Here is an 18,756-nt window from a genome sequence, read left to right as displayed (position 1 = left end):
TTTATGTAAAAATTAGAGATGACAAAATAAATTGTGTAAACAGTAAAAATAGATTGCTCTTTTCTTCTTGGCTGACATACAGTTCACTGACAATGGCTCAACAGTGAGAAGAATTACAGTAGTCCAGTTTCTGTTGCTTATGAACAGCTCAAAAAATGTGTACTCTGTCATGGAAGTGAATTGAAATGTTGCTGTGTAAAAAAAAAAAAACTTAAGAAAAAGTACAATTACTAACTTAAAAAAAAAATGGACCAAAAACTCTGTTAAACTAACTGGAATAAATGTAATCAGTTATTTCTGACCTTGAAAATCAGCCACAGTCTATTTATTTATTTTAATAATTCAAATAAGAGTTTGTTAGGCTAGGTTTACTGAGAGTTGAGGAAATTTGGTATCAACTTTAAGTATAACATTCAGTTAATAATTTCAGGCTCTTACCAAAGCAAGGGTGAGTGACATGAGCAAGACATTGATGCAAAAAGTAAAAATAACATACCTCTAAAAGTTTCCACTATGAATGTGGATTTACATACTGTACTGCTGCGTATGCAAATGTGCCTAGTAAGTGACCTCAAAGAGGGGTCAACACACTCTACAATAATCATAATTTCAGGAGACGGTCTTGCTGCCAAATCCCCACACATAATTTTAACATAATGAGTGGGATGCTGTGATCACTGGATGTCATGTTTGCAGCTTCAGATGGATGTAACTTTTTCAAGTCCATTATAAAATTCACTAAAATTAAGTTTAAATGTCCTCTTCTTCCTCATAGTGTAACTCTTGGCTCTTACAGAGGTAAATCAAATGGATTCTGTTCAAAGAAACACAAGAGCAACCATTAGCATTCCAAAATAACGCAATTCACAGAGATATGATTCTTTCAAGATCCTGGCAGGCAGAGAGAGTGCAAAGTGGAGGTGCTCTGAACACACAGGTGTTTTCCTCCATCCCAGAAAGTGAGTCTGCAACTGTATTGCCACCTAGTGGGAGTGGAGGCTCATTGTGCTAAGACTGCTCTAACTCCAGCTTATATATAATGTGGGAAACAGAAGTTCTACTGATTTCATGCTGTATAAAGCTTAACGAGGCAGCATATCTGAGGCATAGAGTAGTGCTAAATATAAAATTAAGACCAGAATAGCTGAAAGGTGTTCAAACCACCAGTACATCACCATAATCATTTGTTCACTGGTTGTGTCAGTTCAGGATGTCAGTCTGCTGTTATTGTAGCCCATGTTGCCTATAAAAGACAGTGAAGCCTTCCAGCTGAGCTCCTCCATCCATTCCTTCCACTCTTTTAAGCTAATGCAGAACCGACTATCCAGCCATTGGGTTCACATCTGGAACTTATGTGAGACATAGAAATCAACTCTAATATGTTAGGCCTTTAGGCCTTAAGCTGAGACTGAGTAGAGCGCCCTTACAGATGCAAAGCATGAAGGACATCCATAATGGATTAATCACTTATGAGTGACCCAGACAAGGCAAAACACACTTTAAAACTATACTGCTGGGCGCTCAAGCCTGCCACAGAGGGAACAAGAGAAAGATGGAGGGACTGGAAGGAGGGAGGGTGAAAAAGAGAACATGTTGTAAAAGCAAGGGAAGGTTTGTTTGGCCACGTTTTGCTAATTGGTCTCAGTGGAGCAACTAATGGTTTTAGGTTTATGGCCAAGCCTCACTGAAAAATAAGTGGGAACCAATGCATGGCTAGCCGCTGTGTTTTATGCATTTTCATTAATTTGCAAGAGAAGGAGAATTTAAAGCACTGAAAATTGAAATTGGAGACTGAAATCACCTCATTTAGACCCACACTCAGCACATCCTGTTACTCCTTCATGTATTAAACAGATGTTAGGCAAATGTGAATTTGGAACTGTTTAATCCATAGCTAGCTACTCAAGATTTTCTTCTATTTCACACCCACAACGTCAGCCATTTGTTTGAAGATCATCAACAGCACTTTGATATCTTCTCTGTTTGTCTCTAGCTGTCTTTCAGCCCTATCAGGTTATAAGTGGTCCCACTCCTGACCTTTACCAGTCCATATTGTCCGTCTTTCATCAACTCTTGCTGAGGCATGTGGCAACAAAGCTCTGGTGTGGTCAGATGGCATCTGTCCCTTCAATAAGCCTGGCGTTATCGCAACCCATCAAAGCATCCAAGCCTTGCATAATTGAGTTAACGAGTGTGTTTGGTATGTAACCTGATCCTGTGTTCCCCCTGAGGACCGCGGTCACAGTGTGTGACCACAGCCAGAGACAAAGAGAGCGAGAGTGAAAGGGAGAGGAAGAGAAAGGAGAGAGAGGGAGAGAGACTTGTATAGAAAGGCAGAGAGGCAGAGTGAGAAAGCTCTAAAGCCCTGCAACAACTGCGGGTTCAGGCCGTGGGCCTGGCAAGCCGCACAGTGCCCCAGGCCAGTACCAAGCTAATGAAAAAACAACAGTGGGGTAATGCTGGTGTGGAGCTGAGACCATAGCACCATGCCCGCCGCACAACTGCCCCGGTCAGCACTGGCCACAGTGCCAGTTGTCACGGCCTTAATCCTGCCTGCTGAATGACCTCATCATCGCCTGCCTGCCTCTCTGCAGCGGCTGCCATGGCTCGTTACTGCAGCAAGCAATGGAGTGACCTCAGCTACCCAATAGACAGACATATACGCACACATACACAGACGCACACACGTGGTAAGCAGACACATTTGTACAATAAGTGTCCAAAACACAGCAAAACCTCTACTGCGTTAATGTCAGTTACAACAAAAAACATGACTCTATCACATAAACATGAAGCTAATTGCCATTCTGTATACATTGTATGCGGGCTCCATATTGTACTCACAACAAACAAGATCAGACTGTTCTGTACATACAGGCAAAATTACCATGAAGATAGATGATAACAGGCACAAACACAGATGTACATACTGTGCATGAACATATATATCCACACAGAGACACACTTGCGTGTGATGAAAATAAAGAGACACTTGCTCTGTTGGCACCTCCTCCAATCACACACGCCGCCTCCACTCCTTCATCCCAGCTGTCACAACTGCAAAAGCTCCACAAATACACATGCACACTCTCGCATATTCACACTCACCCACACACACCACTTTTCCTGCTCACACCTTTTCCCGCTCACCATGACTCTCTCCAGTTGGTGCTTGTGTGCCCACTCTCTGTTGCAGCTTGTGTGTGTATATATGTACGTATGTGTGTGTGTGTGTGTGTGTGTGTGTGTGTGTCACCCTCTTTCATTTCCATACTTCCAGCTGAGCATGGAAAGGCAGTGCCCACCTCTGGTCGGCAGCTTGAGAGAGAAAGTGACCGACAGTGAGTCATGTTGTTTTACTGTGGCCTCTTCGAAGCTGTGAAATATTACTGCCATCTAAAACTCAATCTGTTCTGCATCTCAGAGCAGAGAAAGGATTGAAATGGCAGTGGGAAATTTCAGCATGCCTTGTAGAGTGTCCCTGCTTTTTCTCCTCTTTATTCACCATTAGTCCCCCTCTTTCCAACTCTCCAACAAAATCCATCCCTCACATTGGTCTAACGTTTGGCCAATGAATCTCAAGACCAGTGCATGAAATCTACTCTATGCTTACTCTGCAAATTCTCTTTTGTGTGTATGTGCATGGCGTGCGTGTGTGTTTGTGTATGGATGAGGGAGCGCTTGTATACTCGGCCCCTCTATCACCAAATCCTTCCTGTTCGACAGCTACACCATGTGTAAGGTCATAAATCTGATTACTACAGCAGCAGAATACAGTGACACTGACTCTGTCAGGAAGCACCCAGGGTGAGCAGGGATTTATGGCTGGGCCCCAGGGAGCACACCCATCCCTTGTGACTGCACAGAATGTGCTCCTGTCCGAAGGTGACAGACTGGCATCCCTACTCCTAGACATGGCAAGTGGCAAACAAGTCTATCTTATACCGCAAATCAATCCGTAAGAACAGAAACAGATTAAAATTAAATTTAACTTAAAGGGCCAGTGTCCAAATAAATAAGGAGAATGGAATAAGGAGCAGATATAGGGGAAAATTGGGCCCCTGGTAGTGATTATTGCTCTAGTGTTTTTCCATCTTAGTATCCTGGCTCAGAGTCTAATGTCTGGATCTTTTAAAGGGTCCAGCGAGGATTGGGTATATATTATTTTCAACACTTCAGATTAAACTCTGCTTTGGCTCTCTGAGGTCTTACTAATACAGACCCCCCGCTGGGTTACAACGAAATTAAAAATGAAAAGCCCCTGACTGTGAAAACAGTGTTAAAATAGAGGTGGAAATGGCAAGTGTGACACTGAGAAGCTGTGATGACGTCGGCCCTTGGTAAGGTAATAATTACTTGTGTCACCTTTTTTACGACGTAAAGGAAAGAGAACTGCGAATTTTGCATGATGACAGATTTGAAGTCAGGGTTTGGCTTTACTGGTTGAACATATTATAATATGGCAAGATTGAGCATGATAATCATGCCAGGACAATTCATGCCATCAGACCATTTGCTTTCAGAAAGACTTATTCCTCTCCACTTTCTCCGGTACTTGTCTCACCTATGTAGAACCATTTCGCACTTTCCTTCACAGTACAATGAGGACAGCGGCATTATGATAACTGCAAATTAATGACTCACATATTCTAGGTCAGGTTTCTACAATTTGTCACTACTGGTAAGCTTGAATAGCAAAAGGAAGTTAAAAAAAATAATAATAATGGAATTTAAATTTTAATTTAATTTAATTTGATCTGAGTTAGAGTTGATACTGTCATACAAACAGAAATTATACTCAAAATTATTCTTATGTCTAAAGTGTTTGATGACTATAACATCTTTGTTATGTCCTCATAATTCTATGCATGGCATTACTACATTGTGTGTGTTGCTAAAATACTGCAATCAGTGGTTTAGTGATGATTATTCTGAATGCTTCTTCTTCCAATTTTCTCAAATGGATCACATGCAAAAAATTTTATTTGAATGTGACTTGAACTGAATGTGGAGCAAAAATAGTTTCCACCCCTGAGTATATCGAATGTCCTTGAATTGGATGTTATTACAGAATAAGTGTTGTGCTCTGTGTCACAGTAAACACAATGCCAATTATATCCCAATTGCACAATATATTGATCTTTGATTCATTCCAATATAACCCTGTATAACAGGTATTTGAACAAGTCAAATCTTACAACGAGGACAAAATAACCCACACGAAAACCACAAATTCTCTTTTTCTTTGCATACATCTAGCCATTTTCTGTTTTGCTTTTTCTCTCCTTCTCTGTCTCACCCTCTCTCTCTCCTCTCCCTCTGTCCCTCTCATTTAAGATGCCTAAGGGAGCGAATCAGTGCCAGGCAGTACCAGTCCACTGATGGTCACTCTTGCCAAGGACTGACAAACAGGGGTGCAGGCTGGCAGGATGCCCCCTGCCCCTCCTCACAGCACTTGGACCACAGGCAGCTGAGAGAAAGAGGGGCCAACAGACCAACAGTTGCTGGGAGTTTGGTTGAGCGACTGGCTTGGCTGCTGTGCGCCGCCCAGCCCGCATTCAGGGCACCTGACCCTGGGTAAACTGACAAATGCCTGCCCTTGGGGTGCGCCTGCTGTATGACCCTGAGGGTGTTATGTCCTTACAGCACCGGGCACACACATGCATGCACTTAGAGCCGCAGTCTCTGTCTGCCTTATGTTCCCTATCACAATGTTTTTTCAAGCACCTGACCAAGTACTTTGTGCTTGTGCTCCCACACAGTTTTGAGGCTGTTTGACTTATTGTCATGGAAATGGCATGTCTAAGTGGAGAAGCTCACACAATGCTTGTACCCGGTAACGAGTGTTGTAATTTGTTCCTAATTACAATGTTGAAGTTAGGCCTATGTGATGTGATGCATTCTTGACAGTTGAATCAAGTTGCCTTGCACTGTATAATGCTAAAAAGAGAGGCAGTAAGTAGGTGTTTGCCTCATTAGCTTGGTTTCAGCTGCCTCCATAATTTGTATATATTAGCCCGTCTCGTGTGTTTGCTGTATATGTTGGCATACACACACACACACACATGCACATCATGTCCTTACAGCACACTAGCATATTTAACTCATCTTGACAAGGCTGTTAATTTCTCTGAAACCAGGGGTGGATTCCAAGCCGCCCCCCCTCACCTTTCCTCGTCCCCTATTCCCTCCAAAATGCCCAGCTGTTGCCACGGGAGACAGCTGCTTTAGGGGCAGAACGAATCTCAGCTGTCGAGAGGAGCTGTGCGCGGGGGGTTGGTGGATTTTAGGGTCTGCAGTTCCTCCAACCAATGACACCACTCTCCGCTCTGCGTTAAGTTAGGTGGGTTTTGGAAAAATGCTGACGGACAGCAGTTTTGGGGATGAAAAACAGAGACACTTCAGCTGTATTTAATGTTTACGATCAAATCTGAAACAGAACCTCTGAACTTGGGTTAACATTGGGCTCAAGTGAGAGATACTCCCTGCCCTTGAGCAAGAATGTACAATAACCTTAGTTTGACTGTTGAATAATTTGAAAAGGAATAATACAGGCTTTAAGTGTATGACTGTAAATGTCATATCAAAAAATAACTACAAAGAATATGTGACAAATAGCAGTTGTAAAATATACCTAAAAATATACCTAAAATATACATGTGCCTTAAAAACGTGCATGTGTGTGTCCTCCTTATATTAGTACAATAGTTGCATTGTAAGTCAGCTCTCATAGTGCATACAATTCATAACCTGTTTTAGAACTCAGGTATTATTTCAACAGCTAATTAGGATTTTCAGTCTATTAAAATTAGTCTGATGGGTCCTGAGCTGCTTCTTTCAGAGTGCACATCATCCCTGCTGCACATTGGCAAGGTCAAAGGTAATGCAAGCTAGTTTCCACCTGTTGCAAATAAAGTCTCTTCGACAGGCTGGACTACAAGCTTTGAACATTTTCTAATGAGCCTGGACAATCTGGCAAATGAACAGAAAGGCAGTGGTGTCATACACTAATTCCATATTTCATACCTAACTAGGCTACAGATGGGAAAAACAAAAACAGCATCTCATTACTGGACACAAAGGATCACAGTCTAATCAGCATACAATAGCTGCTGTTCTTTGTTTTTTGGAATTACATTCAATATGTGGACATCATGACAGAATGATATCCACTTACCACCCCCAGATTATACACGGTGACTTGTTTTATGTTTAAATTGTGGATTACATTTGCTGTGGGCTTAGAGCCAGGTGATCACATCAATGTACAGAGTGTCAAGAGCAATTAAAAAAATATATAAAAACTCATCTAAATACATGTGGATATGTTATTTAAGACAACAGTAAAACAGAATGAAACAAGTATAGCAGTCCAAAGTATTGTGTCATTATTGTTGCTGGACCAGCTCGCAGGATTAAGGATAACTAACCCAATTTGAAGGAGACAGAATCAGCCTCTCTTACTTGAACATTTTTGGACAAATGCTCTGCCACAGCTGAAGTTCTAGTTACAGCTAAACTTTCAACATTAAACAAGTATATGTACTAATAGTATTGCAAGAGTATGATGGTACCAGACCATTTAAAGCTTACCAAGTAAGACTTTGATTTAAAAATTGGCTCTAGCTGGTACTGATAACCAGTGCAGTGGGGAAATAATGGTTGTTACATGGCCATGCTGTCTGGTTTTTGTTAGTATTCTAGCCACAGAGTTCTGCACAATTTTCAGGCTTCTGGCAGCTGACTGGAGCAGGCTGGAGAAGAAGAGCATTGCATTAGTCAATCCTAGATGACAGAAACACATGTATTAGGGTTTCTGAATCGATCATTGATAGGATAAGCTGGATTTGACAGTATGGCGCAGGTGGGTGGTGATAGCCTTGATGATCTGCTGCATGACAGGGATTAATAAAGAAAAAAAAAACAGCAAGGTTACAGAGGTGCTAAGTGTTATTGTGTGGCTAATAAGGTTTAGGGTTCAGGGTCCAAGTCTCTCTTTTTTTTCTCTCTCTGTCACTCTCCCTATCTACCTTTTTTCTCTCTGTATTTCTCTGTCTGTTCTGTGCATTTCTTACAGAAGATGTTTTATTTGCTGATGTCCTAACAGATGCCCCAACTGAGTTTCAGTGCTTTATCGTAGCTCTCTTGATGGCAGTTGCTTGATTATCAGCCCACCTGATGTCGAGCTGCTTGTTTGTACCTGTTGTTTACCTGTTGCACATAGTAAAGCCTGTTGAAACATCTGCCTGTGCCTCCTGCCTTGATTTCTGCTTTTGAGTCTCCCTGTCACAGATGTCTGTTTTTGGCAGATTGAAAAACTAGTACCTCAGTTTTTGCTGTTTGTCTGACTTTTTTTTTTTTCTTTTATCAAATACAGGGTGTGCATAAGTTAGATTATAAAGTTCAGAATGATTGTAGGGGTTTCACAGATATCTGCTCTCATGGTACTTTTATTTATTTTATTTACTGGATTTAAAATGTATATGTGTATGTGCGTGCATGTGTGTGTGTGTGTGTGTGTGTGTGTGTGTGTGTGTAAAATTGACTATTATTTATTTTATTTTACGCATATTTATTTATTAATTTTCTTTTTCCTTATCTTTTGCCTATAAAGCACTTTGAATAACCTCTGTGTATGGTAAGGTGCTATATTAATAAACTTGCCTTGCCTTCCCTTACCTTGCCTATTTACAGCTGCATATTGTCAACATAACAATAACAGTTTGTGCTACATGTAAAGATGATTTCACCAAGCGGTAACATGTGTATGTAAAAATGGACCAAGGAATAAGCCCGGACGCACATCAAACTTAACTGGGGAAAATTTAGACCTGTTATGGACTAAATGTTAAGGATGACTGGAGCCATGACAGTGCTCACAAAGCAGCTGATCACAAAGTTATCATACAGGTTTGTGACAAGTTGGGTGGCTACAGCCCTCTCTAGAAGTTTAGATGTAAAGGGAAGAATGGTGTAATTATTCAGCACTTTAGGATCTAAAGGAGAACACAACCAGAGCTGAGTGACCTGTTAATGATTTTCAGGACATAGCAGTATTGGGGACAGCTCTTTAAAAAGCCTTGGAGGAATGGGATCTAGGATACAGCTTGGAAGTTTGGATGAATCTACCATATGGTGGAGGGTTTGAAAGGACATTTCTTTAAATTACATGAGGTTGCAGTGGACTCTGTGAGGTGCTCTGATGGAGAAGGGTGTGTATCATAAATCTTAAGCAGCCTTCGAGAAAAAAAAAAAATCTTCACAAAAAAAATATTTGGGAAAAAGTGGAATATGAGCAGAATGGTGTCTGTGCGAGTTCAGACATACAGAATGAAAAGCAAATCTCACTTATTAACGACATCTAAGCGTGAAAATTCCTGGATCCACCCAGGAAAGGCACAAGACAGAAGGCAGAAGGCGTTGAGTTTTGTTTTCCAACACTCTCCTTCAAGCTTTCTACAGGACCATTTGAATGTAGGTCATTAATTTGTGTAAGGCACGGTGATGGTGTAAACCACAAGCAAGAGATGAGACAGAACTGAATGTGCAAAAAAAAATCTTTATGGTGTTAGTAACATCATCCAGGATAACAGTGACAGTGTGCACTAAATTAAAGTGATCAACAACATGTAAGGAGGCTGTGGTGCTATTTAGGCAACAAGCATGCATTTTAAAACAGCCCAAAAATGAAATGCCCATCCTATCTAGACAGGAATAATGATATATGAGCTTATTTAGACAAACATGGTCTGAAATGTGGGGTTATGACCTGTGTTACAAGGGAAATTCAAATGAATTGAACAAGCCCAAATCTAAACAAGAACAAAGACATTCAGACCCCAGAATCTGACATGAAGATAAGATGAACTTGACCATCATCTTAAAATATCTCAACCTCCCTCTTTTTTACTCCCACTTTCTATCCTGTATTCTTATATTGCCCTCTTGTGGTGTGTTGGCGAAATCACATCTCCAGCCCACTCTACAGGTGTTCTCCTTATCCGACTCTGTAAATTTCATGAAATGGGATGGCTGTACGGGTTTTTAACAGGGTCAGTATGGAAATTCCCATGTAAATGCCCATGTCCTGGCTTTGCATTCATTTAATTTAGTAGACGTGAGCTGCAAATCTGGTGAATAGCAGAATTAACTGTTGACTTATCAACCACTCTTCAAAGTTCACTAAATGCCTCCTGGCCTCGAACTAGATACACACTTCTTATTGAGGCTTAAAGTGAATAAGATAAGATAAGATAAGATAAGATAAGATAAGATAAGATAAGATAAGATAAAACGTTATGATACCCCCAGGGAAACTGGGTCTTCGCAGCAAAACAGTAATAGGATAAGTAAATGAATAAATAATGGAGAAAGGCATTGAAAACATCATACATCATCACGTGAGCGTAAAATTATTAACATACTGAGACAAATAAATGCATGCACGATATGAAAATCGAAATGATAAAATGAAATGGATGTAGCATGAAATAATGGGAAACCGTTAAAAAAAAAAAATATCGAGACCTTTGCAAAATACACAAACAAGAGAATGTGGAAAATGTGAGTGAGAGAAAAATGTCAATTTGTGGCTTATATACATAATATGCAAAATGTGCGTTGTATCCATATAAAAGAGGGTCGACAGAGGGTTACACATACGGATGGAAAAATGTGTAGTTGTACCTTGTGGACAAAAGCATTTCTGTGTAACCTTTGTTGTACATATAGTGTTGAGGCTGGCACGTTTCAGCCCAGCACCGGTTAGGGTTTTACTATTCAGATTGAAGAAAATCTGCTTCCACATATAGTATACAGAGCTGTCTGCCAACTGATTTCAGCACCACGGACAGCAACCCGTGCCCTCCAACACTCTCATCTCCAACAGCTACCAACAGAAACCAGTCACCAATCCAAACAGGTAGATACAGATACAGCTACAACAGATAACTCTAAGACAGTGTTTTGAGGCTTTTTTTCACGACTAACTACTTACTACTACGTTTTGTAATAACAGGCTAAATTTGGTTTGGTTGTTTTTGATATAGAAGCCTTTCCCGGCGTGCAACTTCACGCTTTGCAACCACAAGCCCGGGTGCAGCGCCCCAGTCTGCAGGTTTTGCGCTCGCAAGGTGGAGTTTTGTTGCAGCCCCTCGCGTGTAGTTGTTGCCACTACAAGGCGCTCGTAGAGCTGAGGCTGTGGTCCTGAGAAGAGCAGGCAAGAGGAGACGAGAAAAACCAACCACGGCAGCGTCTACATAGCGGAGATGAGAGCTCATTTTTGACATTCTGCAATCAATTTCACTTTGCAACTTTTGGGAGAGCGGTGCCGAGGATCATGCGCTCAACGCGCAGGTGAAAAGGCAGCTATTTTAACTTCAACGCGGCTGCAACTTTTCCACCCTACGCTGTGCTTCTTTTTTTAGGCAGAATTTTTGCGTAAATAAATCGATTAAGACTGTTGAAATCTTTTGTAATCGCGCCAGACATGTCTCGTAAGAAGGCTGTCAAAGGCAAAGCTGCCACCAGTAGCCCGAGTGCGGGCAGCCCCACCGGTAAAGGCAACGGGAAAGCTGTGAAGAGCAGCCCGGCCAGCATCGTTCAAGGGAACGGCGTGGTTCATCCCAGCAGACCGTCCATCAGCAACAGCAGCGAGTTTTATGACATCGCCTTCAAGGTGAGCTACATGGACACACCTGTATGGGTTCACTAAAACATGGCGTAATGGTAAAACAAACTATTCAACTCCAACATAAGTGGAAAACAACTTCAGCGGTCGTTTAAAGGCTTACATTTTAGAGGCGAGCATCACCGTCAAGCTACAAGTTCCTAGATGGGAAATTTAAAGGGGCACTATCATAGAGAATATTGTCAGGTTATTAGTCCACATTACCCTTTTGTTTTTCTTTCTTTCATTTATCTACAGTCAGTGCAAGTGTCGTCTCCTTTAATCTTGCCTGTGATGTTTTGCTGCTCACCTTTCCTTGCATGGCGTTTACAAGAGCAGCAAGCCCTTGACACCAGCTGTGTCAATAGAGACAATCAATAAACTCCTACACAACATGGAGACGAGCACATGCAACATGTAAAACAAACCGTTTGCTCATCCTGGGAAACTGATTCAATGCACGTGTTGGTTATAATGGTTTTATTGGCTATTTGAAATCTCACCATTTTTTTTTTTTTTTTTTTTTTTTTTTTTGGACTGCAAATTCACATTATGCACCCACACATTTGCAGACTTACTAACTGAGCTATTCTTAATGGTGGGCAATTTTAGTACTGTTTACCTCACCAGTCTGATGTGGCTGGCACTTACATGGGGTTGTAGTTGACAGTGTACACAGTCAAGTGGTGACAGTTGGCAGTCTCTCTCTCTCTCTCTCTCTCTCTCGCTCTCTCTCTCTCTCTCTCTCTCTCCCTTTCTCCCAGGTACACGGGTGTTGCAGGGCTTTAAAGCTTTTACACTACAGCACACACATACACACACAGATCCGCTCTGTACTCCCAACATAGCTTCAAGGGGCATGTGCCACCCACAGAATGTCTTTGAAGCAGCTGTTTGATGTGGCTGGAAGATGGCTTTGTGTTTTTCTTTTTCTTTTTTTTTTTTTTTTTGCAGAACAGTTGAACTAATTATTCCTGCCACATCACCACACTTTTGAAAGTGTACTCTAAACCTTTCAGGATGTAACCACGCTAAGGCGCCTGTTAAATCAGAGGTTAAGTAGCTGAAGTTATAATAGCCTGCTCTGTGTCTTTGGGTCTTGCTGTAGTGTTTGACAGTGGCTGCAAGACTAAAATAAATCAAGTATGTGAGACAGTACCAGGTTGAAATTGTTCATTTCTTTCTGAACTTTATTGTGTCAAATGTAATTATCAGACAGGAGCAAGTACCACATGTTCCTAGACCCTAACACTCCCCAAAAAAATGGCACAGGAATGTACCAACAATGGTACAAATGGTACTTTTTTTTTTTTCTCCCGCTGGGACTGAACCCTATGAAAGCATAAATACTATACCCTTAGGCATGATCCATATTTATACCCTTGTCTGTTTTCCCTCTCAAATGACAGTATCTCTGTGGCAAAAGTGTACTTTGGTGCAGCTACAAACCATGACGTTTGTTAAAGTGGCAAAGCATTTTCTAAGAAGACTGATGCAGAGAGATTTCACAAGAATCACTCCAGAAATTCAATCTCCAGAGATTCACTCCAGAATCATGTGAATGCACCAACACCAGCACAAGATCAGACTGCATGGCTACTGCAAAAAGCCTCACAGCCTTTGCTAAAACTCATCAACAATAAAAGTAGAAGAAGCCTGGAAAAATCTGGAAATACCTCAGGTGATAACGACAGCATTGCTGATCCTCATAAGCCAACCTGCAAACAGTGGCAATGTGCATTTGACTCAAAAAGAGGAAGCACAGCCAATCTAGCAAGACAGCTCAAAGACTGAAATCCAAATCACATTTCTTTATTGATAAGAAATACACAGGGTATTTTGTGCAGTTCCTCTCATTTAAAATTAGTATCATGTTGGGCTGGGTTGCACTTCTAACTATATTCTTACTATAATGTAGCCCTGATGTTTAAATATTTCAAAAAAAAAAAAAAATCTGCTTACTTGTTAATGTTAATACAAAATCTAAAAAAAACAAGGTTATGCTGAATGGGATTTCTGTTTCAAAACAAATCAGATATCACAGTTTCTTTTTTTTTTTTTAGTATCAACTACAAAAATTTTGGTACTGTGACATGTCTATAGTATTTATCTACTGCTCTCAGGGCCATAAAAGGCATACATTTAGTACCTGCAGGAGCACTGACATTCCCTTAAGGGTAGATTTGTTAAGTGTACCTTTAAGTACAGAAAGAGACCTGCACTGTACCTGTTTTTCTGATAGTCCAGAGACATGTAAAACTTATAATTAATAGGACAATATGTTGGATTTCACCATCTAATGAGAACTGACACAATGCTGTATTGAACTTAGCAGTGCATTGTTTTATTAGGCCCGTTTCCACCAAAATGTTCCTGGTAGTATTTGGGGGGCAGGAGCTACTACAGGAACGTCCTCTCGCTCGGCCCTCTCAACTGCCGTGTCTCCACTGAGAGGGCCGAGTAGGAGGAAGGTTCCTGTAAAGTTACCGGGCGGTTGCGTGACCATGACCGGGGCATCAAAATGCGTGTTGTTAAAAAAGCCTGTTAGCGTTAGCTAACGTCTGCTAAAGCGCCTGCTTTCTGTTGACATCACATCGCGCTGTGAGTAAACCCAGGAGTTTTTCGGGGCCGCTCAGAGTCCCTACCCCGAGGCAGGGCCGTGTTTTAGCCCCTGTAAAGGTTTAGGAACTCTCTCTTTCGGGGTAGTTCCGGCGGTGGAGACATGCGACAACGGCCCCGACCCCGTAAAATTACCCCGAAGTTCCGGCGGTGGAAACGGGCCTATTGCTGCTGTTCTGCGCTTGCACTGTCTGTATTTCACTTACACGCATGTAAAGGCAGACACTATGATTAATAGTGACAGGTCAGGTACATCCTGCCCACTGCTAACTCCCATTTAGATGATGTAGAGCTGGCTGAAAGATAGGGCAGAATAGAAAAATTGGGAAGAGAAGAGAAGAAGAATTGATTTGGAGTAGAAAAAAGGGTGAGGACAGAAAAGAAGTACTTAAAGAAAAAAGGTAGAGTAAAGGGGAACAGAGGGTGAAAATTCAGAGACAGTATCTCCTTTGCCACATTTTGCATCAGTCCAGTCATATCCATCAAATAATTAATCTTCCCTCTTTCATCTTCACCTCTCTGTCCCCACCCACTAGACACTTCTGATTTCCTTGGTCCAGGGCCCACAGTGCCTCAGCTAACCTGATAACACTAATCACATCAAACCTTTAACTTCATCACAGCTCGGAATAAAAGGAGGAATGCATAACTTTCTGTTTAGCAGGATTCAACCACGCATAAGTCAGCGGCATAAGTGTAGACACATGCAAGCAAGTTGTTTGGATGTATGTGTGTGTGTGCCTGAGTATGCACTCTCTCTCTCTCTCATACCAAACACACACAGAGAAACACATATGCATACGGAATGTAAGGGCAACCCAACCAGATGCCCAGTCACACACACTTCATCTTTACCAGCCAGGGACCAATACACTAACTCAATTTAAATGATCCAAATGATCTGGATTTAATGAGGCTAAAACAATTAGACACAAACAGATGACCAGCTGCTCAGCCAAGCTTGACCAGCACACTCATGTTCTCTCATGTCTCTATATCTCACATGTGTTCCTACGTTTCTCTGCCTGTTTCTCCAGTTTGGTTCCACTGACATTTGTCATTATCGACCAGGCTAGACTTGGAAGCATATGCTCATTTTGGCTGAACTTTGATCTGTCATATCTCTGGTCTTGCCATGCACTTTTTTCTGCTTGTTGCTTTGGTTGCTCTAGCTGGCTGAGTTTCGTCTTCCACCTTTGTTGTCCAGGTGATGCTAGTTGGAGACTCTGGTGTGGGAAAGACCTGCCTGCTGGTCCGTTTTAAAGATGGAGCTTTCCTGGCAGGGAGCTTCATCTCCACTGTGGGCATCGACTTCAGGGTGAGTTAAAATTATTGAACCGAAAAACAAACAAAGGCTCATTTGCATGCATGTGTGTGTGCATGCACATACACGCACACACTAATGCATGCACCTAAATCCCCCACACATACACATGCATGTTCTGCACTTTTCACAAAATGGGGCTATCTCTATTTTAAGTTGTAATTGGCTTTTTTGAGCAAAGCTATTCAGTATCTCTATAGACTCCAGAGCTATGAGTATTTCATGTGTTAGAGGTCTCAAAAGATGGAATATTGATTTCTTAAATTAGTTTGACATGCTTTCATTTTGAAAGGCTCCCTCGATGATAACTATGGTTCTCATGTGCCAGTTTTATGGTCCCACATGGGCAACTAGGGATACATCTAGGAAAGAACTTGACCAACTTTTTCTGATTGGCCCCTGGGGGTGAGTGTGCAGTCTGCTCGTCCATTAGGCTGAGATGGACGACCACCGAGAGCAGCAGAAACAGGCAGTTAACCTGCCACTAGGCCTCCAGCAGCCCACTGCACAGGGCCAGGTTAGCTAACAGTGGGGTGATTAGTTTAATGACTGGTATTGGCTGAGTTTTAATCAGGAGGCCTAGTCAGGGCAATTTTCTCATTATGTCTATAAAGTGTGCAAATGACAGTGTACATCCGTTATTTCCATCAAGGTATACCTGAACAATTATAAAATAAAAATGCCCAATGTTAAAGTTATAATAAGCCCAGTTCATTTGCATTAAATGAATCAGATAGATCAAACCTGTTTTTTTCCCGACAGTATCATCTCAGTACTTGCGTATGTTGGGGACTTGCTGGTATTTCAGGCACTACATTTACCACACCTGAAATGTCCAGGAGTTGTTTTTGGGCAAAATTGTAGTTTCTGGCAAAACACATCCCCATCGGCCTTCAGTGGGGCAATGGTGGAGCTGGTTGGACTAAACTGTGTTGTTTAGTGAGAGGCGTGCAGTAAATTGAGTGTTAAATTCTGTGACAAAAAAAAATAATAATAAAATAGAGAAGATATTTTACTTACTTTTGAAAAAAGATATTGTAAAGTCACAAAAACGTAAAGCAATAAGGCTGCTGCACTTAAAAGTGTGAATGAATAGCACTAGATGAATCATAATGTTGTGACAGCGTGAAACTCTACATAGAAACACTTGAAAAATATAACCACCCTGTGCATAAATCCATTTATCCAACAAATCCAATGATTACACCAGGTGAATTTAAGTATTAGGTATAATAAAGAACCAGCAGGGCTCTGATGGACAACCACTGATCTAAACTAATGAAAGATAAGTGGAATTTTTCATGCACCTATCATCATGTGTGTTTACAAGCAGTTCAGCGCTGTGGGGTGAATTGAAGATGAACACTGTCAGATCATTAGAGTCCAGCATGTAATTGAGCTCACTTGGTTCCTTCGCTCATCTGCACTCCCTCCTCCATGGCTTCAGCTACCAAAAGCTACACAAGTCCAATGCCCTGTGCCTCATCCACTGGGGCCCGAACAGAAGTTGTGTAGTAGTCATGGTCACTCGCTGTCAAGACCCCCCACCACCACCCATTTGTTCACATGCCTTAAAATAGTGGAGCAGGTGCAGAGAAGATCAAACTGGGGGCACTGTCACGCTTTGACTAGCACTTGCAGCATTTGTCTTTTTTAACAAGGGCAGTATACTGACATGGGCTGCCCCTGTGTGTATGTGTGTTAGAGAGAGAGAGTGGGTAGATGAGTGTGTGGGTGGATGGACAGTTGATTTATTTTCTTATGTAATGGCACTTGCAACACTATCTTCAGTAACAATGTACAGTTGAGCCTATCTGAGCAAAGCAGAGACTCACCGTCTTCCTTCGGTTTTCTCTGCCTGCTATATTTATGACCAGTGGAGGAAAGAAGTCTAAATCTCTTAGAGTTCACAGCTTAGTCTGCTCTTTGTCATCCTGACTTATTATTTAATTGCAGTACGGCACTGCACTGTGTGACGCGAGCGATGTCATCATCACCCTTAAGGCGTCCGTTCTCTTCTGTATGATTTCTTGTTAAGCGGGTCAGTTTTTTTTTTTTTTTAGCACTGGGATGAAATAAACATATGCCTCTGGTAAGGAGCCATCCTTAATCACAAGTCATGAATGGCTTAGCTGTTTTTGTGTGCTCAGCAACAACCTGTTGAGTAGAACAAGGAAGTAAACACCGTGGAATTTTTTTCTGGTTTTTTTTTTTTTTTTTTTGGTGAACAACAGTGTTTTATACTTTGCATGATTCATGATGTTACCAAGTATGTTTAAAGTTGTAGATGCACACACACACAAAAGAAAAAAGGGTAATTATGTATTATGTGGAGTATTAATGTGAGTGCACACATCTGTCTGGGTGTTTGTTTGAGAGGATCAGAGCCTGAGACCTCAGCATCAGTCTTTGCATAGAGGGGTATGGAGGAGAAAAAAGGATGAGGGAGAGAGAGAAAGAGAGAGGCAGGGATTGACGGATATTTTTAGGAAAGGCAACTCTGTGTCTGTTTAGATGGTGGGAAACAGGCAATTTGCCTCAGATGGGGATTTGATCTGATTCCCACTTCAAAGCTGCAGTGAGATGCTGTGTTTCCCCCTCTTGTTTTTTGTTATCTCATCTTGTTAAAGCCTCAGCATGTTCTCAGGATTACAGAGCTGCACTGCTGCCTTGTTAGACTTAAAATACATGAAGCAACAATTCCACAGAAAATGGGTGCAAAGAAAAAGTGATTTGTGGTGATAACATATAGACATAACATTTTGGCTCCCAACCGCTTGCTGATTCATGCTAGCAATTCAACAGTTGTCAAAAAAAAGTTATAGTGTATTGCACACATAGCAGCACTGTTTATACTACAGTGCACTTTATGAATCACCAGATTATGTGTTGGCATGTGTGTAAGCTGTCCAGGCATGAAGAACCATATTATCTCCTTCATGTTCAAAAGGGTTATGGAAAATTGCAGCTAAAATGTGAATTTTTATAGTTTTAGTTAAATTTCCACAGCAATAACCTTTTTTATGTTTTTTTTTTCTTTTATTAGATACTGCTTAATAAAGAACAGGCCTCACTTTTACAAGATGAGTTTTACAACATCATGATGACATATCTCACAGTACCCATAGAGAGAGAATTTTTCATT

At 41.4% G+C, this 18,756-nt stretch overlaps 1 protein-coding gene across 1 annotated transcript in view; it reads left to right on the top strand.

The window, feature by feature from the left end:
- Positions 1-11,398: 11,398 nt before the first annotated feature.
- LOC115364031 (ras-related protein Rab-26-like) overlaps positions 11,399-18,756 on the top strand; it is a 61,805-nt gene continuing 54,447 nt past the window's right edge. The window contains exons 1-2 of the mRNA XM_030058441.1: positions 11,399-11,677; positions 15,495-15,605. Of these exons, the coding sequence (XP_029914301.1) occupies positions 11,489-11,677; positions 15,495-15,605 (300 nt within the window). The 5' untranslated portion in view covers positions 11,399-11,488. The remainder of the gene's footprint in view (positions 11,678-15,494; positions 15,606-18,756) is intronic.

This window comes from Myripristis murdjan, chromosome 8 (genome assembly GCF_902150065.1).
Source record: "Myripristis murdjan chromosome 8, fMyrMur1.1, whole genome shotgun sequence".
In the NCBI taxonomy this organism is placed as follows: Eukaryota; Metazoa; Chordata; class Actinopteri; order Holocentriformes; family Holocentridae; genus Myripristis; species Myripristis murdjan.
Note: the sequence above shows the minus strand (reverse complement) of the source record. Positions and strands in the feature narration are given on the sequence as shown.